The sequence below is a fragment of the Bos indicus genome, chromosome 16, assembly GCF_029378745.1.
Source record: "Bos indicus isolate NIAB-ARS_2022 breed Sahiwal x Tharparkar chromosome 16, NIAB-ARS_B.indTharparkar_mat_pri_1.0, whole genome shotgun sequence".
Taxonomy (NCBI): Eukaryota; Metazoa; Chordata; class Mammalia; order Artiodactyla; family Bovidae; genus Bos; species Bos indicus.
In genome coordinates, this window is record NC_091775.1 from 47927470 (window position 1) to 47949275 (window position 21806).

The 21806-nt window shown below is 60.6% G+C and overlaps 3 protein-coding genes across 6 annotated transcripts in view; 2 read left to right on the forward strand and 1 right to left on the reverse strand.

Annotated features, from left to right (window-relative positions):
* ACOT7 (acyl-CoA thioesterase 7) overlaps positions 1–3715 on the forward strand; it is a 109214-nt gene extending 105499 nt beyond the window's left edge. For all 4 annotated transcript variants that reach the window (XM_019976654.2, XM_070768297.1, XM_019976655.2 and 1 more), the window contains exon 9: positions 3330–3715. In XM_019976654.2, the coding sequence (XP_019832213.2) occupies positions 3330–3428 (99 nt within the window). In that variant the 3' untranslated portion in view covers positions 3429–3715. The remainder of the gene's footprint in view (positions 1–3329) is intronic.
* A 3065-nt stretch (positions 3716–6780) lies between these two features.
* GPR153 (G protein-coupled receptor 153) lies at positions 6781–18778 on the forward strand. The gene is made up of 6 exons (XM_070768298.1): positions 6781–6951; positions 11299–11765; positions 12077–12506; positions 14724–14916; positions 15497–15684; positions 16150–18778. The coding sequence occupies exons 2-6, from the start codon at positions 11410–11412 to the stop codon at positions 16813–16815; spliced, it is 1833 nt and encodes a 610-aa protein (XP_070624399.1). The 5' UTR covers positions 6781–6951; positions 11299–11409; the 3' UTR covers positions 16816–18778.
* A 1521-nt stretch (positions 18779–20299) lies between these two features.
* HES3 (hes family bHLH transcription factor 3) lies at positions 20300–21752 on the reverse strand. The gene is made up of 3 exons (XM_019976015.2): positions 21672–21752; positions 21486–21567; positions 20300–21054 (listed from the first exon to the last, which is right to left on the reverse strand). Exons 1-3 carry the CDS (start codon positions 21750–21752, stop codon positions 20681–20683), a joined length of 537 nt encoding a protein of 178 aa, XP_019831574.2. The 3' UTR covers positions 20300–20680.
* Between the last annotated feature and the right edge of the window lie 54 nt (positions 21753–21806).

Below are 21806 nucleotides of genomic sequence, written 5' to 3' on the forward strand. Positions count from 1 at the left end.
GCCGGGTAGGACCCTGCCTCCACCTAGAGCAGAGTTGCTCACCCCTGGCTCTGTTCTTCCCCCACATGCCTCTCCCCAGCCCTGAGGTGTCTTTATAACACCTCCCAGGGCAGGTGGGCAGGAAAGGGCCATCAGCATGTGGGTGGCAGCACCGAATCCACAGAGCCCAGAGCTCCCCACAAAGGCTGCCGTCCCTGGAGACGAGGTGAGGGGTGAGCCCTCGCCAGCTCCTTGTTCCCAGGCTGAACAAGGTTTGGCCGCGCTCTGAAGCTGGCCCGCTGCCTGCACATCCATCATCAGGCGGCAGGAGGTCTGTCTGAGGGCAGATCCTGGCTGATGGATTAGCTGCAGAATATTGAATGTCAGGGACTCGCTCGGCACAGCAACCTTGGGGCTGGGTGCCGGGCGCTGGCTCCTCCCCACTCCCTGCCCGGCGGACACTGGAATTGACCAGGTCTTATACCTGCCTCTGGGCTTTTGCCCTCCTGGGGTCGTGTACTGAGAGAAACGTCCAGAACCTTCAGTGCACATGTCTAGAGACTTCTGGGGGTGGGGTAGCGGCAGTCGTTTGGGGGTACCTGATGGAGGGCCGGGCTCGTCACAGCCACACATCAGGGCCACGTGAGCCCCCCTCACCCTTGAGGGTGCGTTGGGACCTGGTGGGAAGGGAAGGCGCAGCGTCTGTCTCCTCTTTGCCTCCTCTGGGAGGCGCTGAGGCCAGGGCTGGAAGGGGAATGTGCCCCTGCCCCTGGCCTGTCCTCTCCTGGGTGCAGAAGGCTATAGAGGCTGGGCCCCTGCAGACTCAGGTGGGCTCCAGATTCATTCTGGATGTTCACCAGGATGATGCTGGAGGGCCACCGTGTGCCCTGCTGCCCACCAACAGCCCCACCCTTGAGAGCCTGTCAGCACAAGCTGGCCTGGGGGATGGCAGCAGCTCAAACTGTGGCTCTGCCTTGTACAGGCTGTTGCTTGGTCAGATCACTCAGCCTCTGCCCCACGTCGCCATAGGAGGGGGACGTGATGACCCTGGACGCCTCCAGGGTGGTTACACAGACTCTCACCAGCTGGGGGGTGCCCGCATGCCTTCCCAGGAGCCCTCACCACACCTGGACCTTGAGACCATCTTCCTCTGCTCCACTTGGTCTTGGTCCAGGCCACTGTCTCTTTCCTAGTGCAGCACCGTCTGCCTCTTTCCTGTGTGTGATCGGCCATTCGGTCAGCTCCCCAAGGCAGGGTCCCGTGGATGGTGCTCGGCGTGCTCGTGGGAGCATGTGCGTCCAGGCTGGATTTAGTTCCATGAGCATCACCTCTGCCCTGCTGTCTTCCTCACGTGCCCAGATTTGGGTGGGGGCCCGCCACACTGAACCTTCCCTTTGACTTTCTGTAAACTCGGACGACACTCACACCTCTGCGGTGGTTTTGAGATATGATTATGTGCTGTGTGGTTGCCCGTGTAAATGTACAATCCAGTGGGTTTTTATGTATCATGGATGGGAGCCACAGGTCTCAACCATGCCAGGCAAGTCCCATACAGAGGCAGGAGAGGAAAAAGTCCCCACTGTCTTAGCCTGGTGGCCTTGACCTTGCATTCTTGGCCACTTTGGCTGTGCCTGCAGTGACGGAGACCTGAGTTTGATCCCTGGGTCAGGAAGATCCTTAGGAGGAGGGCATGGCAACCCTCTCCAGTATTCTTGCCCGGAGAATCCCTCGGACAGAGGAGCCTGGCAGGCTACAGTCCATAGAGTCACAAAGAGGCAGACATGACTTCCATTTTCATTTAGAACAGGGATGGACATAGAGAGGGATCAGGGTCCTTCCCACAGCGCTCCATGGGCCAGCTGCCTTGCATCGCCTAACGTGTTAGAAACGGGTCCCAGCCCCCAGACCCACTGCAGACACATAGAATCTGTGCTTACAAGATCCTCAGTGATTCGTACATGCGCATTTGAGAAGCCCCTGATCTCGCACCTTTTACCTGGATGTATGTAGGAGCCTTGGGCTGGGCTCAGCAGGAAGTGGCCTTGTCTTCTTGGGGTGCCTTCAGCAGGGGCTGGAGTACTTGGGGCCCCAAGGATGTCTCGTGCCCCCCCCAACTTAGAACTTCCTGATAAAATGGAGATAGAACATTCCATTTTCCTGGGCTGTTTTAGGTCAAATTGCATAGCCTCAAGTTTCATCTTTTAAAAAGCCAGCCAGAGATGAAACCAGAGCCAGCTTTCAATAAAGTATCTTGGAAAAGTCAGCGTTTTCCACGTGTGCCCCAAGAGTCTTCATACAGGGACTAGAACCACTCTAAGAAGCACAACCTAGTGCATCAGATGCCCGGATGTTCTGTTGGCTCCAAGCTGTGGGCTTCTGATAGTTCACACCTGGTGACACTTAGAGAACCATTTCTGAGAAGGCTGAAAGGGAGGGAGTGTTGGGTATAACCTGACATTCCGTCCTCTGGCTGAGTGTTCTCTCTTTTGTCAATATACCATTTGCCTGTAAAACCCTTGGGCCTAAAAATAGCTGCTGGGGCTTGGTGTCATTGTAGATGAAGGGCACTTGCCCCATTTCTTTGGCTTTCAGACACCCTCAGAGTGTCTCAAGGCAGTGTTGTCCAGAGGAATTAGCAGAGCTCTTTAAGCCTGAATCCCTGACCCCTGGGCAGTGAGAAAGAACTCTGCAGTGGGACAGATGGGGTCTTGGAAGTGACCAGCTGGTGCTGTTGCCGTGACCTCTGTCTGGGGCCACAGCACTTAGTGGCTAGGTCAGGCCACCCTCAGGAATGAAAGGGGGTCCATTCACTGTCATACTGGTCAGCAGGCATGGGCCAGGATAGTCCTGGGCAAAACATGGCCTTTGGCCAAGTCTCTGGTCACTTGAGGACCTGGCTTCTTAGGTTGTACAGAGAAGAGGTGAGGTGGACACCAGGTGCCACTTCCTAGGCCTCTGTGCTGGCCAGGGGTGACTGCCGACAAGCAGTCACTCACTCCTGGTAAAGTGGCCAGTGAATAAAGTGGCCTTCTCAAGGTCACGCAGCCAGCACGGTGTATGTCCCCACTTCCCTTTGGGGCAGAGACCAAGAGTAGCTGGCATTCCCTGGGAGTGCAAACACAGGGTCCCCCTTTGGCCCCTCTCCCAAGTTCATTATCAACTGCATTTCCAGCTGAAATTCATTCTCAAGAAGGCCCTGGGCTCAGATTCCGCCTGCTGTGGAGAGTAATGGGGTCTCCGCCCTACGGGCTGCAGGAAGATGGGGCCTGGCCCGGCTTCTCTCTGCCCTCCGGGGGCGGTGCCCACATTCACTGGTTCTCTAACCTGCCTGCTCCTCTGTGTGTCCACAGCCCGAGACTGAGGACGAGAAGAAGCGCTTCGAGGAAGGCAAAGGGCGGTACCTGCAGATGAAGGCGAAGCGGCAGGGCCAGGCGGAGACTCAGGCCTAGACGCCTCTCAGGCCTGGAACAGGCCCAGCGCCGCATCATTAGAAGTTACCCCCCGGCCAGAAACCCAGTTCGTGTTGACAACTGGGGTTGTGTGAAGTGTTCGTTTCGCAGTGTTAACCTCTCCCGAAAACCTCTACACCAAAGCTTTATTTATATCACCCCAGTGTAAACGCTACACAGTATTGTCCCAATGCCCGCGCAGTCCCTGGAAACCCTGGGGTGACCTGGGCACACACTGTACCGTATGTAGAGTTCAGCTTCACTAATAAAGCTACTGTTTGGCTGGACCTTGGTCTGGGTGGTCATTTGTCTTGGGGGGTTGCACTTTCCCTGGGTGTGGGATCTGGAGGCCACCCAGAGGCCTAGTGGGGGCCTAGTGGCCTGGGGGCCACCCTCCTGGCCCCCACTCCTCTGGGTGCCTGGACCTAGACCTGCCCTAGCGCCCACTTGTGTTTGCCTGATGACTTGCTGGTCAGAGAGATCACCCCTCCCTCCTGTCCCACCCCCCACCCCAGCCCAGGGGCCTTGGTTCCAGGCTCTGAGGCCTCATCCAGTTCCTTCCCTTTGATGGGAGCTGGGGCACTTGTGAGGACTCAAAGTTTTGGCAGAAAGAGCCAAACTCAGGGATTTCCCTGGTGGTTCAGTGGCTAAGACTCTCCCAAATGCAGAGGGCTGGGGTTCAATCCCTGGTCACATGCCGCAATGAAGATTGAAGATCCCTCGTGTTGCAACTAAGACGCAGTACAGACAAATATTTTAAAAAAGAGCCAAACTCAGCCAGACCGACCACAGCTGCCCTGCCCTGAGCCCGGCCTCTCCGCACCAGAGGCAGCTCGGACACCTCAGAGCGAGAGGCAGGGGTTCTACCAGAGGGGGCCCTCCTCAGCTAGTGCCAGGGCCTCTGTGCCTGAGGAGGAACTCCCAGCCACTCAGGCAAGTGGGGTTACTGGGAAGGCTTGTGGCGTGGGGGTCTGAGGGGCAGTGTGTCAGCCCGTGTGCATGCATGCACTTGCATCGGTATCCCTGTCTGCAAATACGTGTGGGCATGTGTGAGGGAGGAAGCTCTGTGTGTGCATACACCCACGCATCTGGTCCAGCAGCCTCAGGGCAGGTAAGCAGCTGAGGCCACTGTAGGGGCCAGGTCCCTACCCACCCACCCACAGCTGAGAAAGTCCCCTCCAACAGCACTCCTGGTCATCGCTGCCTGTGAGGATGTTCCTGACCCAGGCTCATCCCCAAAGCCTGGAGATGAGACTGGCCGTCAACGGCACAGCCTCACACAGGGCTCCCTTGGGCCCAGGAGAGAGAACGCGGCTCCAGATGTGCAGAAACGTCCGCCAAGACCTTCAGAATCTGTCTCGGCCCTAGTCCCGGCTGACGGGTTTGTTTCCTGCCTGGGAGCATCGGGAGGGAACACCCACAAGAGGCCACAGCAACCCCGCCCCTGGAGGCTGCCTCGCCTCCCCAGCTCCACACACCCGCTCCCATGCCAGCTTCCTGGGTGCCCGAGGCAGGAAGGGAGGAGGAAGCAGCCTGCCTGGCAGGGTGAGAAAGACCATCCTGTGCAGGCCAGCCAAACCTTGCCCTGAGAAACCATAGTCGGCCATGCCAGGCCCAGTACCCCAGTCCTGGGGTTCCCCAAGGCAGCCCTGGGAAGCTCATCTCCCATGTGCCCCCAGAGCCAGCTGGGGCAGGGGTACCAGTCCAAGTAGCCGTGGTGAGCTGTGGAGGTGCATTTGGGGCCACAGGCGTGGGGCATGCTGCCCTCTGCCAGCTGGGCAGCAGCTGGGCTCAAGGCTCTGAACGGCTGGATGGCCTTAGAAATGCCACATTTGACTACCGGCTACCCTGTGTCAGCCTCCCACTGCTGCTGGTCTGTTTACAACCAGGACCACATGGGCAGGGAGCTGGCCTGCCCACAGAGAGCTCACAGGGGCCCTGATCACCCAGAAGCCACACACAGGGAGCACATGGCCCAGGACTCGCACTCACCAACCCCAATTCGTTGTGGAACCGTGCTATTCAGACAGCTTTAATGCGTCTCACAAGACTGACCCTAAGGCTCCCTCTGGGTCCCCTAAAAGCTGCTCCTAACTCTCCAGCTGTCTCCAGGTGTGGAGCCGGTGTAGGTGGGCACAGGATCCAGGCTATGGTGTGGCGCAGCCAGCACTCGCATTTGGTTGACCCTGGTCCTGGGCAGATGCCTACCTTCCTCTGGGCACAGGGCTTCCTGCTTATGGATGTCTCCCAGATGTGTGGTAGGACAACGCCTTGAGGCCCAGGAGTGACTCTGGAGGGCTTTGTCCAGGATGCATGTGGTCACTGGCTTCCTAGAAGAGGCAGGCAGCATCCTCTGGCTGGACGGGAGGCCAGGATGCCAAGATGCCAGCGGCTGCTCTCTCTTGTGATTTGGGTCTCCAGAGACCCCCATCGAGGGGACTACTGGGTTTTCCCACCTAGCCTAGCGGTGACAGCCTCTGCCTCAGCTAGCTAAGTGTAGGGCGAGCTCCCGATGGTGGGAGGAAAGAGGGCCAGGGACTCCGACTCGCCCGTCCTGCCTCGTCCCAGCTGAGTGGCCTGGTCTCAGCTTCACAGAGAACATTTCTGAGCCCACGGGAGGAGAGGTAACCACCAGCAGCCCAGTGGTCCCTTCACACGACCCCTTATTCCCATGGTGGAGCTCTCTCCCGGCCACACCCCCCAACCCTGAACAGGGCCGAAGCTATGTATGAATCCTTAGCTGACCCAACCTCACTTCTCCCTGCCCGGACTCCCCGCATGAACGACTTCCTAATTTCTGGAGGCAGCTAGTCCTCAGGTCCCCCCCAGTACTCTCCATGCCCCGCCCCTATAGTTCACCTTAGACACGGCTTTCTTTGAGAAGGCGTCCCTGAGCCCCCTACTCCCAGCCCTAGGTTCCCACTGTCCATTCCTGCCCCAGGCCCCCAAGGCGGTTTGCAGGCCGTGTCCTGCGTCCAGAGTGTGGACAGACCCAAGACGACAGCAAGAGGCCAAGCTTGCCCATGCTTCACGGGAGTTGCCGCCCTCCCTAGGGGGCTTCGGCCGGGAGGCGCGCATGCGGAGGGCGCGCCCCCGCCGGTGCGAGACTGAGGACTCACAGACGCGCGGACAGACAGACAAGACTCAGGGGGCAGCGCCTCCGAGAGGCGGGGGCGGGGCGGTCCGAGGGGCGGTGCGGAGGCGCCCGCGGAGGCATGCGCCCTGCTCCGCCCCCCGCCCCCGGCCGCCCGGGCGCAGCCAGCCGAGCGGCGGGATCCGAGCGCGGCCGCGGTGGCGGCGGCGCGAGGGGAGGGAGGGAGGGAGGGAGGGGCGGCGGGGTCGAGTTGAGCGGAACGCGCCGGCCACGGGCGGCCGCCGCCAGGATGCCCCGGACCGCGGGCTGCTCCGCCGCCGGCCGCCCTCGCGGCCCCCGTTGGCCCGCGCTCGGCCAGGGGGCGCGGGAGCCGCAGCTGGAGCCAGAGGCGGGAGCAGCGAACTGGAGCCTCGGGCGCCCGAATGCAGGGTAAGCGCCGCCTCCCTGGCCCGGAGGCGGCCGGGCAGGCGACCCCGGGCGGGGAGACTTCGGGCGGGGAGGGGCTGTCCGCGGTCTGTCGGTCACAGGGCCTGTCCGATGGCTGCGGGCTCCGCTTAGGTCTGCGCACCCCGCCCCCCGCCCCAACTTGGGGACCTTCGGGGTAACTTCCCGGGGTCGGCCGCTTCCTCTGGGCCTGGAAGCGCCGCCCGGGGGGACTTGCTTGCAGGGGGTGGGGATGGCCGATCTGAGGGTCCCGGGCCCACCCCTGTCCAGCGAAGCTCGGGGGGCGCCCGGGACCGCAGTCCCGTCGGCGTTCGGCTCCCGGCCGCCGCTCGAACGCGCCCTCGGGGCTAGGCAGGGCCGGGGGCCCCGCTGGGGCCGGACCGAGCGCCAGGTCGGGCGGGGGATCGGAGGATAGAGGAGCGCGGACCGCGGCGGTGGGGGTGCGGGCGTGGCGGGCCGGGGGCGTGTTGGAGATGTGAAGGCTCCGCGCCGAGAGCTCCGCCCTGGGCGGCGGCCGAGCAGGGCCCTGCGGGACCGATGGGCAGCAGCGCGGGCGGAGAGCAGCCTGGGGGCGGCAGCCGAGCCCGGGAATCCTTTCAAGTTCTGGGTTCTCTTTGTTGCGCAATAGAGCCCTGGGGCCATGCGGCCTCATTGGCCCGCGGCCGTGACGTCACGTCGGGGCCCCGCCCGCAGACCCTGCGGAGGGAGTCCGGTGGGTCCCAGGCCCGCCACACCTGCAGCTTGCCCAGCGTTGTCCAAAGGGGAGGGGGCGGCAGGGAGCGGCTCAGGGATGCAAGGGAGGGAGAAGTCCGGTCCTGGAATGCTGCGGAGACTGAGTGTGATGCGGAGTGTTGGGGTCTGGCCTTTAGTGTCCCCTGCTCCCTGTGAATGGGCAGAAGGTGATAACAATCTGGAGGAAGAGGGTCTCCTGGTTTCTGCAGAGCCAGCCCCCTCTCACTCTGCATTTGGAGACCGTGATGTTCACTCCCCATCCCATCCCGGAGATATTCCTTCCCCATCCTAGGACCACCAACCAGCTCAGGAGTCCACAGAGTCTATGCTTCCTCCCCAGTGTTGCCCTGGACTCTGAGCCTCACTGTTCCCGTCTGTATTGTTGGGATAGTAGGACGGACCCATCTTGCCTGGGTCGGAGGCTCAGAAAGATGACCTCAGCTCAAGGAACAAGAAAAAGCCAAGTATCCGAGCATTTTAATGTTTAAGAAGTCAGGATTTTGATGTCAGACAGAGTTTGGATCCTGGCTCAGGCACATAAGAACGTGGGCAAATGGTTTTACCCCTGCTTAACCATCTTTTTAAAAATATATACATTTATTTATTTGTTTGTTTGGCTGTACTGGGTCTTAGTTACAGATCTAGTTCCCTGACCTGCAGGGATTGGGGATCCCTGCATTTGAAACTCAGAGTCTTAGCCACTGGACCACCAGGGCTGATGGAAGTCCTTCAGACAAGATCACTAGGTGTGTGAATTGAGAGGAGGGCGCTGTTTGAAGGATGAATGTCCCCTGTAGGGCACATTCTCCTGCCCACACCTGGGACCCTTCCCTGAAGTGAGACACTGTTAGGCTAGACTCAGAAGAACTGGCACCATGAAGGGTTGTGCTAGTGGCAGCCCATGGCATCTTCTCCACCATTCTGCACCAGTAATCAGCAGGTGGGCAGCATGAGCTGGGCTGGGCCCAGGGTCCCAGGAGTCAGACAGCCTGCTTGGGCATCTGAGGAAAGGCCTCCCAGTTTGACAGCCACAGAAGCCAATGCAAGTAGAAAGAGACACCAGCCCACCAGGTACATGGTGAACCCGGTTTTCTGTTTGATAACATAAGCCTCTGACCCACAGCAGCACGCGTACTCTGCCCATTCTGGACCCAGAGTAGGCTGCCAGACCCCATGAAGGTACCCATTAGGGTAGCCCTGGGGCCTCATTACCCCCAAAGCTGGACCGTCCCAGGTTTCGGTTGGGGTTACCTTGCGTGTGCCTGCAGGTCTGAGGCTCAAGTACACCTCTGAGCTCAATGTCTTGGACCTTAAGAGATGCCATAGCTCAGAGAGCAGGGAGGCCTTTAGTATATACATCTACACAGCAAGCATTTATTGAGCACTTTCTGTGTGCCTGGCTCCATTCTAAGCACTTTCTGTGGCATAACTTCCTGGCTACCCACATGCTTCTCCAGACAGATACCCTCATGTCCACTTACAGATGAGAAAACTGACACCCAGCTAAGTCATGTAACTGGCTGGGGAGCTGGAGTTGGAGTCTTTAACAGCTCTTTACCCCACACCAGTGGCCTCTGTATGCTGAGGTCAAGGAGGCTTGCTGGACACCTGAACAACTGCTGGAGGGTCCAGTGGGGCCACCTCTCCTCCCATGCTGGGTCTAGGGTGAGGAAGGGACAGCAGGTGTGTAAGTAGAAGCCTAATGTTTGGGAAGGAAGTTGTCTGGCTCCAGAAGTCTCCCAGCCCCCCTCAAGGCCATTAGTGGGCACTAGTGTGGTCCGGAATAGACTCTCATCTGGGTCAGGGGCCCAGGCAGGCCCGTAGCAAGGGCACAGAAATGAATGAGACTCACAGGACTCAGAGGTCCTTCGGTGTCCACCGGGGTCAAGGCCACACTCTGTACAGCACAAGCAGGGGTGCCCAGCAGTGGGCCTGGAAGTGCTGTTTCCCCTGTCCTGAGCACCAGGGGCCTGCAATGGCCTGTCCACACCAAGCTGGGAACAGTCCCTGGGAGATCACATGGCTGTGTCTGGTTCAGTGGTACCCATAAGTGTTGAAAGTGTTAGTCATGTCCAACTCTCTGCGACCCTATGGACTGTAGCCCGCCAGGTTCCTCTGTCCATGGGATTCTCCAGTCAAGAGTCCTGGAGTGGGTAGCCATCCTCTTCTCCAGGGGATCTTCCCTGTTGGGGACAAGAGAATTGCAGCCCCTGAGATTAAACAGGCTAGAGAGTGAGAAGGCCCAAGTGTAGGCAGCGTATACAGGAGGCCTGCACTTAGTTAGCCCTGTGCCTCTCCCCACCCTGCCTGCTCCGGGCTGTGGCCAGAGTGGCCGACTATGGGGGGCCTCATATCGGAGGACCGGCCACTGTTCTGTGCAGGGAGATGCCAGGCCGGAAGGGGGGACCACCCTCTCGCTCTCTGGCAGGATGGGGGAGCTCCCCAACACGTGCCTCCTGCCTGGGTCCTGTGTCCCTGGTTAGTGTAGGCAGCGTATACAGGAGGCCTGCACTTAGTTAGCCCTGTGCCTCTCCCCACCCTGCCTGCTCCGGGCTGTGGCCAGAGTGGCTGACTATGGGGGGCCTCATATCGGAGGACCGGCCACTGTTCTGTGCAGGGAGATGCCAGGCCGGAAGGGGGGACCACCCTCTCGCTCTCTGGCAGGGTGGGGGAGCTCCCCAACACGTGCCTCCTGCCTGGGTCCTGTGTCCCTGGTTCCTATCCACAGGCTGTCCTTGGGGCCAGGTTCTGGTCCCTGGCCAGCTATAGTCCCATGTTACTCAAGGTGTCCGGAGCACCCACTGTGTTTGTGACCTGGCCTGCCCTGGGCTTTAGAGATGAGGCGTCTACCCACCCAGCTGCCCCCTGGAGGAAGCATCGTCATCCTCATTTCCGAGGACATGAGTGAGGTTTTGTGAGGCCACACAGCTAGTGTGCTGGAGCTTGGTGGGACTCCCAGCCTAGGCTTCTGCCAGGGCCTTCCAGGTATGCCCGGCCATGGAAGGCCTGCTGGGGGCTGACCCAGGAAAAGCAGGCCATGCTTTCCCAGAGTGGGCAGGAAACTGGTCCCTAGATCACCCTTTCCTCACAGAGAGATTCAGGGGCCTCATCCTCCAGGCCTGTCCTCATTGGCCAAATGAAGTAGGATGGATGAAGCTGAGGGCCCCCATTGTGCGCTGGGGCAGCGTCATGTGGGCTGCGTGTGGATCTGGGAAGTGTGAAGGTGAGAGGGCTGGTCCTGGGACAACACCAGGTACGCCTGTGGCACAGGGCCCACCTGGGCCTGGCCTGGCAGCTTCCCTGAGGATGCACGCAGCCTGGAAGCAAGCCTAGATGCCACACCTTGACCAGGAATAGATGGAAGTGAGGGGATGTGCATTGATTGAGCACCACTGTATACACCCCCCCCCCCCCAGGAGCCAGGAGTCTTCAGAGAGGAGAGAGGAAGGCAAAGCAGCCCTGCCCAAGCCAGGACCAGACAAATAACGGAGCATCAGGGGACCCCTCTGTCTCCCACTCCCAGGAGCCCCAAGAGCTCTGCTGATGGAGCCAGGGGAGAGTCACTGAGTTCCCTGTGTTGTTCCTGCCCGCCCCCCGCAGATGCTCGTGGTCCCTGGTGTCCCTGGGCTGCCACATGTGAGGACTGCTGCGCTAAGCTGAGGCCCAGCTTGAGGAGGATGTCCCAGCCGCCGGCCAGCTCCCGTCTGCACCATGAGTGATGAGAGGCGGCTGCCTGGCAGTGCAGTGGGCTGGCTGGCGTGCGGAGGCCTCTCGCTGCTGGCCAATGCCTGGGGCATCCTCAGCGTGGGGGCCAAGCAGAAGAAGTGGAAGCCCCTAGAGTTCCTGCTGTGCACACTGGCGGCTACCCACATGCTCAACGTGGCCGTGCCCATCGCCACCTACGCCGTGGTGCAGCTGCGGCGCCAGCGCCCCGACTACGAGTGGAACGAGGGCCTCTGCAAGGTCTTCGTGTCCACCTTCTACACCCTCACCCTGGCCACCTGCTTCTCCGTCACCTCCCTCTCCTACCACCGCATGTGGATGGTCCGCTGGCCTGTCAACTACCGGTGAGTTCTTGGGCGGGTACCTGTGTGCACACGAACATCCTAGGCGGGGACGTGTGCCTGAGCGCACAGCGGCCTCAGTGTGGGCACACGGCCCCCGTGCGGGGTGCTGCACCAGTGTCACACTGAGGGCTGCAGGGGTGCGTGCATGTAGGTGTGTGTGGGTGTGCAGGTACCCAGTGCAGAAGTGCTTGGAGAAAGGGACGTGTGACAATGTACTTGGGGACCAGGGCAGTCGAGGACCCTCAGGGCTTGGGGAGAGACCCTGTGAGTGATACCAGGTCCCTCTCTGTCTTGTCCCTGCCCTGTGCCAGGCTGAGCAACGCCAAGAAGCAGGCGGTCCACACAGTCATGGGCATCTGGATGGTGTCCTTCATCCTGTCGGCCCTGCCTGCCGTCGGCTGGCATGACACGAGTGAGCGCTTCTACACCCACGGCTGCCGCTTCATCGTGGCTGAGATCGGCCTGGGCTTCGGCGTCTGTTTCCTGCTGCTGGTGGGCGGCAGTGTGGCCATGGGTGCGGTCTGCACGGCCATTGCCCTCTTCCAGACACTGGCGGTGCAGGTGGGGCGCCGGGCGGACCGCCGCGCCTTCACTGTGCCCACTATCGTGGTGGAGGACGCGCAGGGCAAGCGCCGCTCCTCCATCGATGGCTCCGAGCCTGCCAGGACCTCGCTGCAGATCACTGGCCTGGTGGCCACCATCGTGGTCATCTACGACTGCCTCATGGGCTTCCCCGTGCTGGTGGGTGAGCTTGGCAGGTGGTAGGAGCCTGGTGGGGGGACATGGGCTCTGGGACAGACAAGGGCTGGGTATGCTCCAGGCATTAGCGGTTGAATCTTACTCACACTGATCCTTTCAGGAGGCATCATCATCACCCCTACTTTATAAGTTAGGAAACCAAAGTTCAGAGAGGTCAAGTGACCAATATATAGTCAGGGCAGCCATGGTAGGAACTGAGCCCATGTCAGGTGGCTGCAGAGACCAGGGTCTTTCCATCACACTGTAGGAGACTTTCCACCCCTGATCTGGGTGAGATCCACTTGATACAGAGGCTATGGAAGGTGGGGTCACAGGCTTCCTCTTGGACCCAGGTCCCATGGTGGACAGAGGGGGGATGTGGTGTAGCAGAATTGGGTGTGGTCCTGAATTGGGGGGCAGGGCAGGCCTGGAATGTGTGCTGGAGAGTTGGACTTGATCCCAGCAGCCGAACAAGCTTTCTGGTGGCACTAGTGTTAAAGAACCCACCACCTGCCAGTGTGGGAGACCTAAGAGATATGGGTTTGATCTCTGGATCGGAAAGATCCCCTGGAGAAGGGCATTTCAACCTGCTCCAGTATTCTTGCCTGGAGAACCCCATGGACACAGGAGCCTGGCGGGTTACGGTCCATGGGGTCACAAAGAGTTGGACACAACTGAAGCAACTTACGGAGAAGGCAATGGCACCCCACTCCAGTACTTTTGCCTGGAAAATCCTATGGACGGAGAAGCCTGATAGGCTGCAGTCCATGGAGTCGCTAAGAGTCTGATACGACTGAGTGACTCGACTTTCACTTTTCACTTTCATGCATTGGAGAAGGAAATGGCAACCCACTCCAGTGTTCTTGTCTGGAGAATCCCAGGGACAGGGGAGCCTTGTGGGCTGCCGTCTATGGGGTCGCACAGAGTCAGACATGACTGAAGTGACTTAGCAGCAGTAGCAGAAGCAACTTAGCATGCACGCACCAGCAGCTGAGGAAGGTCAAGGTGAAGGCTGGTCTGAAGACCCTGCCAGGTAGGGTCCAAGGCCCATGGAGGCTGCCTGGGCTCCTGTCTATGAGGCTGTGCCCCAGGCCTAGCCCAAGAATGATGTCTGGACTCAGTAGCTGAGCCCTCCCACCCATAAGGTTCCAGCCCAGCCCCTGGAGGGTCTAGAGCTGGACAGGGACTGGTGGAGGGGCAAGGACCCAAGAGAGGCTTCATCCTAAAGACATCACTGCAGGACCCCAGCCTCAGCAGGTGACAGGTGGGGGGGCAGCTTCATAGGCAGGGTGTAACCCCACCCTTAACGGGTCTTGTACCCCTTAGGTGGAGACCTCCTGTGTGCAGTGGGGCCCTTTGCTGGGAGAGGGAAGGCACATGTGTGAAATTGCAGAGCCAGATGGGAATAGCAGTGGGGGGAGGGCCCCCCAGCTTCTCTCCAGCAGGGAATAGATGGGAGTACTGTTTACAGAACCCACATGATGCTGCAGGCCTGGTGCAGTGTCTGGAAACTTTGCCTCAAGATGTTCTTAGCCCACTTCACCGATGAAGAAACTGGGCCCCAGAGAGGTTTAGCATCATTCTGAAGGTCACACAGCTTGCGTGGAAGAACCAATGTATGTCTACCTCATGCCCACTTCAGCTCTGAAAGGGGAACAGTTCAGTGTCTCTAAGTGGAGGAGTGAACTCCCCTGGGAGCAGAGGAATGAGGGGCCCCTGGGCCATGACCCAAAAGCCACCGAGTTAGACCCTCTGATCCTCAGAAACTGCTTTGATTCCCCACTTGGGTCTGAGGTCGACCCCCAGAGTAGAGGCAGGGCCAAGGAGATCACGAGCCAGGGAGCAGGGAGGATGGTAGAAAGGCCCTGAACTGGGAGATTGGAGACCTGGCTCTCAAAAATGGGATGGTAATCCTGGCTCCCTGTCCTCCGGTAGTCACGGATGAAATGAGGGAGGCTGTACCCAGCGCTTCCCGGTGCACACGCAGTCTGGTGACTGTCCATCTTGGCAGTGAGCAGCTGTCAGTGGGCGGGCATGGACTTCTCCCTTCACATTCCAGCCCTTTCCTGCCCAAGAGCCCAGAGTTCTGTCACCTCCTCTGCCTCCTTCTCTGGCAGGTGGGCAGTCAGACCTGCCCTGCATATGGGAGAACTGAGGCTGGGAGGGGAAGCGGGGTGATGGGGGTCCTGCCGGGTGCCAGGCCGACCCGTGTGCCCACAGGTGGTGAGCTTCAGCAGCCTACGGGCAGACGCCTCAGCGCCCTGGATGGCACTGTGTGTGCTGTGGTGCTCAGTGACCCAGGCCCTGCTGCTGCCCGTCTTCCTCTGGGCTTGTGACCGCTACCGCGCTGATTTCAAGGCTGTCTGGGAGAAGTGTATGGCCCTCCTGGCCAACGATGAGGAGTCGGATGATGGTGAGGATGGCCCCGTGGAGAATGGCGCCTGGGGGAGATCACTGGAGTCAGTGGGAAGACAGGTTTCAGATCCACCGATTTACCCCACAGGTGCTTGAACCCCTACGGGACCCAGTGTCCCATGGAGCATTCTCCTGTCTGGCTTGCCCCTCTACCAGGGTTTCAGTTAAGCAGATGTTCCAGTTAACAGAGTGGCTGTGGACTCCAGCCTGAATGTTTCCTGGAGTCTCTGACTTTAGGGGTCTTGGCGAACTGCCCCCAGGGGCTCCTGAGCACCAGTCCTGTCTCTCCCCAGCAGTAACAATGTGACCCTTGGCTGAGTCCTGCTACCTGCCAGCCGGTGTCAACTCCTTGTGTCTATTTAGTTCCTGGCCCCATAGAAGAAACTGGCTCAGGGTCTGTGACTTCCCCAGCCCCTCAACTAAAAGGGGGCAGAGTCAGGATTTGAATGGAGCACCCTGCCTATCTCCTTTTTTGCTAACTGGCCCACCAGCCCTGCGTGTGTCTCTGGGGGTCCCTGGGGTTCACTCCTGAAGCCCCCCAAGTTTCCATGGCCCTAAACTTCTGCCCTGCCCTGCAGATACCAGCCTGGAAGGTGGCGTCCCCCCAGACCTAGTGCTGGAGCGCTCCCTGGATTACAACTATGGGGGCGACTTTGTGGCCCTGGACAGGATGGCCAAGTATGAGCTCTCTGCCCTGGAGGAGGGGGGCCTGCCCCAGTTCTACCCTCTGCGGCCCTTGCAGGAGGACAAGATGCAGTACCTGCAGGTAGAGACGGGCAGGGCTGGAGACGCGCAATATGCATGTGGGGGATACCCTGACCTCTCCAAGGCCTTTCCTCTCTGAGTAGGAGCCCATCTTGTGCCTGCCCTGTCTCCCAGGGTTGCCTTTCACCTCCCAAGATGGGCTGGCCCCAGGTCACAGAGCCCATGGGGGGCACCCCAGCCCCTTTGCCCCAGTTCCCTTGTGCCCTAGGAGGGTGCTCAACCTGGCACCTGTGTCATTTCCTTGGGGCTTAGCACCCTACTCAAGGGGACTGCTCCCGAGTTGACCCAAGCTACGGATGACAACACTGAGATTTGGAAAGATCGTCAGTTGCCCCAAATCGCACAGCTTCAAACCAGGGGCCCCTGGCCTGGTGACGCCTGACTCCAGGCCACCCTGCCCGGTGAGGGGAGGCTAGGTCCCCATTTTCCAGGAGGGTAGCGGGAGTTAACCCCACGATCCTCACAGGTCCCGCCTACGCGACGCTTCTCTCACGACGACGCAGACGTGTGGGCCGCCGTCCCGTTGCCCACGTTCCTGCCACACTGGGGCTCCGGCGAGGACCTGGCCGCCCTAGTGATGCCAAGCGGGCCTGACCGGCGTCGCGGCAGCCTGCTGGCCTTCGCAGAGGACGCGCCCCCCTTCCGCCCGCGACGTCGCTCGGCCGAGAGCCTGCTGTCTCTGAGGCCCCTGGCCCTGGATGACAGCCCGCGCCGCGCCCCCGGCTCGCCCCCCAGCAGCCCGCGCCGCCGCCCCGGGCCCGGCGTCCGCTGCGCCTCGGCCTCGCTGCTGCCCAACGCCTTCGCGCTGACCGCCTTCGAGCGGGAGCCGCAGGCCCTACGACGCCAGCCCGGCCCACCAGGGTCCTTCCCCGCCTGCGCCCCTGCCCCCGACCGCACCCAGCCAGGTGGGGACGTGGTGCCCCCTGGCGGCGGCGCGCAGAGGAGCCCCGGGCCGCTCCCGGATGCACACACGCATTCCGGGACCCTGCGGACTGGCCTGAGCGCGTCGTGGGGCGAGCCCGACGGTCTGCGCGCGGCGGGCGCAGGTAGCACCAGCAGCTTCTTGAGCTCGCCCTCGGAGTCGTCGGGCTACGTCACACTGCACTCGGACTCGCTGGGTTCCGCGTCCTAGGACCCGCTGGCGCCTTGCCAAGTCACCAGGCGGGCCGGGCCGCCTACGGGGCCAAAGCACCAAAGATGCCACCCTAGTCCTGGCTGGGCTTGGGCAAGCTTCCCGGACATGTGCCAGCCTTGACGACCATTGCCTGGAGGGATGACGCCTGCCCTGGACAACCACCCTGGGTACGGACCAGCCTCTGGGCAGGGCACCTCCGGGGCAGAGTAAGGCTGGGGCCTGGGAAAAGGCGGGCTCCACACGGAAGCGACTGGGCTAGGGTGACGGTGGTGGTGGGTTGCCCAGAGAGGGACACCACCAGACAGAACAAAGCTCAGCCGCACAGGAGCCACCGGACTCCATCCGGCTTTCCACTCTGCACTGTAATTGTCACACCTCAGGGGGTGGGGTACAGAGGGTCTCTAAGCACAGGGGTCTTTGGAGCCCAAACCAGTTCTCTGAGCAGGTCTCCCTGCTGACCTGTTCTGCCTCGCTTTCCCCATCTGTGATGAGCAGGTGACCATGTTAACTCTCAGGACTGTTTGGACAGGTCTCCTGGTCTGTGTGCCCTGGCCACGGAGTGGACAGGGAGGGAAAGTAGCATAGGATCCTCCCAGGGTCCTCTGTGGGGGTCAGTCTTCAGTGGCCTAGTGTGGCCCCCAAGCCTGAGGCCTCCCACGCTTAGTGTCCCTGGCCCCCTTGGGCATTCTCCCCAGCCAAGCTCAAGTGCAACACTTGCACCATCACCAGTGGTACCACACTCACTTTGACCCCTATTAGCATCCCTTCCCTCATCACTCTGCCTTCATTGTCTGTGCCCACCACATCAGCCACCTGTGGGACCCCCGCCGTGAAGGTTGTGGGGTACGTGGTGGAGAGAACTGAAGCAAAGCAGGAGTGGGCTTCCTTATCTCGGTGCCCATCCCCAACCCGTGCATGTCTGGCCAGAAAGGGATCTTGGCTTAGAGTCCTCCCAGGTTCTGGGTGTAAGGTCTGGTCCATGGTGAGTCTTCCTCCACCCTGAGTCAGGACTCTCTTGCTGTCCATGCTAGGCACACCTCTTGCAGACCTGGGCTTGTCCATGGACCCTCAGGGAGTGTCTGCTGGGTTTTGCATGGAGGAAGACCCTAGGCTCAGGCTAAGAAGAGGCCCAGGAGTACCCATAGACCTTGGGTTGTAGGGGCTGGGGTGTATGCAAAGGCAGTCCCATCCTATCCCCTGCCTCCATGCAGTGGCCCCTACCTGTGAAGGTCTGGAGTGGGTTCCAGGGGCCTGTGAGGGCCTCTTCCCTCCTGCTCTGCAATCTGGAATTGCAGCACTGCCTCTGCCCCTCTGGGGGCTGATCCGGCTTCCTCACCCTTCAGACAGTGTCCCAGCTCCAGAGAGACCTGGGAAGGACTACACAGCTCTGTCTCAGCTTCAGAGGCCCTTCAGTCTCTGGCTGTGGGGTAACTTGCGGGGAGGAGCTGGTTTACTCACCCGCAAGGTGAGCAAATCAGAATGTTCCAGTCAAGCCTCAGCCATGGGAGGCCTGCCTCGACAACGCTGTTGTGCCTTTAAGGATCGACATGTCATGTGGGGGCAGAGGTCACCAGTTAGCTGCTGTCCCCCCCGACCCCCCATCAGGCTGGCCGATTTGTCCACCTTGAGTTTTCACTCTGTGTATTTCATATCCAACGGCAATACTTGCAGGGAGGCATGGTCCCCTCAAGTCCCTCCAGGCCTAGATTTTACAAAATTAAAGAGGAGGGAGAATCCCAAGTGGAGGCCCCCAGGGCCTGGGGCTCCCCTCTCTCACTTTGTTTAGTTTCCAGGCCTGTTTGCTGCCTTGATGAGCAGCTTGACCCTGGGTTCACCGGGGAGGGAGTTCTGTCTTCATACCACCGCCCAGCCCAGAGCCAGGGATCTGTTTGTAGTTTTTTCACAACTGAGCATTTCTCTTCTGTACAGACTCCAATAAAAACTTCCTATATAATTTGCACCGGGCAATCCCAGGCCAGTTTCATGGAAACACCTCCCTAGAATCTAACAGCACTGCTGGCCAGCTGCCCCTAAACGTCTCTCCCTCTGGGTCCTGAATTCCTCCTCCAGTGCGCCCGCCCTTTGGGTCGAACTTGACTTTTTCCTCTCTGCAAATCCTGCAGGTGAGTCGGGCCAGGAGCAGCAGCCTGGTGGGCTCCAAAGCCCTGTGAGTGCAGGTGGCTGCGCCTGCCTAGGGATGGCTTCAGGGACCCCTAACCCCAGTGAGGCTGGTTCTGAGGGCGAGAAAGTGTTGGTTGCTCAGTCATGTCCGACTCTTTGCTACCCCATGGTCTGTCCAGGCAAGAATATTAGAGTGGGTTGCCATTCCATTAGCTAGGGGATCTTTCCGAGCCAGGGATCGAACTTAGGTTTCCTGCATTGCAAGCGGATTCTTTACCATCTGAGCTACCAGGGAAGCCAGGGGCACTGCGATTGGAGGCGTGCCTGGGGAGGCGGACTCATTGTGCGGGTTGACCTGCCCACCAACCGGGGCTGGGATTTGTAGGACGCGCCCCTGGGTCCGCGGTGTAAGGGCGCCACCTAGTGGCCCTCAGGCTTAGTGTCCAAAAGCGGAGACCCAAGAGGCCGCCCCAGGACCACCACTGCGGGACCCCAGTTCCGGCTCCAGAGAGCCGGCTGGTCAGGTAGGGGAGTCGGGCCGCCTCTCTCCGCGGTCTGACCAGAACGGGTTTAGCACAGGGCAAGACAGGGGCAATCCCAAAAGAAATGTTTTATACAAGGTTGATGTTTGTACTTCAAACAGATTACCCAAGTAGGCATCATGGGAGAAATTAGAACCTTCATGGCCTCTTTATACCCATTCCACAGGTTCGCACTGTCTTTATTCTGAATTTCAAGATGGTGGGAGGAGGTGCCGCGATCTCCTGGTCTCAGCGCAGGATCCCTGTTCTCTACGCCTCCGGCCTGCTCTTCGAGGGCCGGGACTCCCGGGCTAGAGTCCGGATATAGCAATGACTTCATTTTCGGAGGCGTTAACCGTCGCACAGCGCTCCGAGGGTTGTCAAGGATGGTGGGCTCCCTGGAGGCAGCGGTCTGAGGCCTAGAGTCTGGAAGGCCGAGGTCTTTTCCGAGTGGGGATTAGTGAACTGTCCCCTGGGAGGAGCCGGAGGCTGCCCTAGCATATCTCCAGTTGGCAGGACGGTGCGCGGGGTCCCTACCAGGAGCCTCGCGGAGCAGGGCGTCGGGTGGCGGTGGCGGTAGGCGGAGCACCTCACCGGGCGGGACCTCTGATGAGGGGGCTTTTGAGAGAACTGACTTCCGAGCGCGAGCCAGCGGGTGGGCCGCGCCGCGTGCGGAGGGGGTGGGAATCCGTGGAAGCCGGTCTAGGGTGGGGGTGGGCTGGGGGCCCCTCGCTAGCGGGGCGGGGCCTGGCGCGCTTTGTGCCTGTGGGAACCCGGCGTCCCCAGCCCGCTGAATGGGCCGGGGCGGGGCAGCAATTCTCCTCGCTGCGAGGGGTCCGCTCTGGGCCTCTGCGGACGGCGACCTTCCCACCGCCGCGCGGCTGCGGGGCGGGGGAGAGGGCGGGCTGCCCGCCGAGGGCCCTGGGAAAGGGGCGCAGCCCGGGACACCTCCTCCCAGCCCCACTAGAGGGTGGGAGGAGCAGAAAGCGGGTCCAGCCTGAGTAGCTAGGACTGGGGCAAGGATGGGGTTATGCCTAGACGCTCAGAACTCGGTCCAATCATAGCTTCGTGTATTTCCCCGAGTTAGCAGAGACGCGGCCCCCTCCCGGTCACCCCGTCCTGGGACCAGAACCGACGACTGGGGTCCCGACCGTTCAAAACAGTCTCTGCGTCCTCAGGCCAGAGGAGGGTCCCCTTGAGTCCGAGGCCGCATCTGAGCCTCACCAGGGTCGCCACAAGCGCAGCCCCGGCTCCGGGCTCTCCGCGAAGCGGCGAGAAGTCGACTGCGGGGCCGGGATGCTGGTGGAGGCGCCGGGGAGACCGCCAGAGAGGAGGCGCCGGGGTGGCGGGGACCGCGATCCGCCGGCGGCCGGAGCAGGGGCCCAAATTGGGGGCGCGCAGGGGCCAAGCCGCGCGGGCGCCTCGGGGCCAGGACTGGCGCTGTCCATGGTACTGCCACCCCCGCGCTCGTGCACCAGCAGGCCGTGCAGACCGGCGCCGCCCTCCTCTCCACGCCGCAGAAGCTGGCTAACGCCGGGCAGACAGCCGCGGAAGCCCGACGGGTACTCAACTCCGCTGGGGACCGGCCAGAGCCCTAGGGGGAGGGCAGCGGACGAGAGAAATGTTGAAAGGAGGGGAGAACAAGGGAGGTGGAGGAGGAAAAGAGAGATGTAGAGAGGAGAGAGAAAGGGAGGGGAGAAGTGTGGAGGGAGGGAAGAGGAGGGAGAGGAGGAAAGGAAGAGGAGGGAGAAGAGAGAGGGACGATTAGGGAGGGAGGGCGGGGAGGCCGAAACTCATCCCCTGCCATGGGTCCAGACGTTCACTCACTCGGATTACAAGTCTGCAGCCAGCCAGGCTTTTGCTGCCTCCCTACTTACAGCAATACCTCCTCACTCAGCCGCCCTGAGCGGTTTTCTGTTCATCTCTCCTTTATCTGGCCTTGTAGAATCCATGGCTCTGACCCCTCCAGCCCTCCTCCAGCCCTCCTCCAGCCCCTTGCCCCACCCTCCCAGGTCCTCCCTCTACCTTGCACCGAGTTCTGAAGGCTTTTCATGTACTTGACACTCAGCTCCAGTATGTCCGCCTTCTCCAACTTGCGTTTCCGAATCTGCGGGTCCATGGAAAGGGCTCTTAGGACGGCAGCCTGGGTTCAAGCAAATGAGGCCGGGGATTATATCACCCCCTCTACCTCCACCGTGTCCCCGGTCTCACCTGGTGCGAGTAGTGTTTCTCTAGCAACGATTTGAGCTGCTCCAGTGACACATTAATGCGTGCCCTTCGTTTCTTCTCCATCAGCGGCTTGGAGACCTGTGGGTGAGCAGTAGTTACATGACCTGCAGAGCCTCG